The sequence below is a fragment of the Aplysia californica genome, unplaced genomic scaffold (genome assembly GCF_000002075.1).
Source record: "Aplysia californica isolate F4 #8 unplaced genomic scaffold, AplCal3.0 scaffold00470, whole genome shotgun sequence".
Lineage (NCBI taxonomy): Eukaryota > Metazoa > Mollusca > Gastropoda > Aplysiida > Aplysiidae > Aplysia > Aplysia californica.
In genome coordinates, this window is record NW_004797740.1 from 181,780 (window position 1) to 183,209 (window position 1,430).

Below are 1,430 nucleotides of genomic sequence, written 5' to 3' on the forward strand. Positions count from 1 at the left end.
TCTCTCTCTCTCTCTCTCTCTCTCTCCATTTCATTCTACCTTTTCTCTGTCCCTATTTCTTTCTTGTTGGTATTTTTAACTTCATTTCCCAGTATCGCTTTATCCACTTATATCTATATTTCATTTGTTAGTTTATCCTCTGTATCTAATAAGGTTACTATACGTATTTAGTTTGTCTAACTTTGATTAAAATTATACAATGTGTCACTAATCATTTAACAGCAATGCAGACCACTATTTACATAAGATTTGAAATGCCGGCGTCTGTGGTATAATGGTTAGACGCTCGCTTCGCCGTCCCACACAGCAACAATGACAACATCTAAAACAACAACAACAACCACAACATCAATAACAACATTGACGACAGCAGCGTTGGCTAACAAAGAGCAGTAGCAACAGCAGCAGCAGTATCAGGCACCAAATAAAATAAACCCTTTTATAAAGTAAACTAATTTTTTCTCATTTGCATATTTCAACAGATCACGACCGAAGGTGTCCATGTGGTCATAGCTCTGAACGCGAAGGGCTCCGGGGCTCTTATTAGTCCAAAGGACAAATCCTACACCATCACCAATTATTATGAACCGAGTAAGTTAAATTAAACTTACATTGAAATAATTATTTGTACAAGGCCTTCGGACTCGCAACTGGAAGGTCGTAGGTGGGACCGAAGACCTTCAGTGGCCCGGCTTTGTATTCTTGGGAAAGCACTTTACACGAATTTTCCTCACTACACCCGGGTGGAATTGGTTATCCGCCTACGGACAGCGAAGGACCTTATTTGTCATTTTGTTAGTGTTTGAGCACGTCTAAGCCGTAGCTTGCGTTGTATACTTCCCGGGAAACCGTGAATGTTTCTCGGTGTTCTAGGGTCTGCTGGGGTAAATATAGTTGTCAGGCGCATAGAGCATGTTGTAGAGCGTGGATATGCGCTTTATAAATGCAATTTTTTTATTATTATTATTGTAACGTGTAAGCTATAATATGATTTTTTACATAGCCTACGTGTCCATGGCACCTGGCTGGTAGGCTACTTTTACCTGTCAAAAACCTATTGATACCTTTAAATACAACTTCTGCTTCACACACTGAAAGCATTTTTATTCCAGCGCAACTTCTGAAATGTGGTGTGCGATACTCAAAGGTCTAAGGGAATCAAATTGCTCAAAATATGAATACTAAGCTCCATTGGTCAACCTGACTACAATATGCCACAGCAGTTGCGTGGCTTATGGACATGAATCCCCTCCAGATCAATAGATGCAATAAGCTGTAAAGATTGTGCTTTTGATTTATAGGGGCCATAACGTTATCTACAATTTGTATTTCGGTTGTTTGGGGGGGGGGGGTTGTTTTTTGTTGTTGCTGTTTAAGTTTTGTTTGGTTGTTTTGGAGGGTTGTTGTTGTTGTTTTTTTGCTTTTGTTTG

General features: G+C 39.6%; 1 protein-coding gene across 1 annotated transcript in view; it reads left to right on the plus strand.

Moving 5' to 3' along the window:
- LOC101854660 (alpha-1-inhibitor 3) overlaps positions 1–1,430 on the plus strand; it is a gene marked incomplete at its 5' end in the record, with an annotated part of 18,172 nt that overhangs the window by 11,652 nt on the left and 5,090 nt on the right. The window contains 1 exon segment of the mRNA XM_013086465.1: positions 483–591. Coding sequence (XP_012941919.1) covers positions 483–591 — 109 coding nt within the window.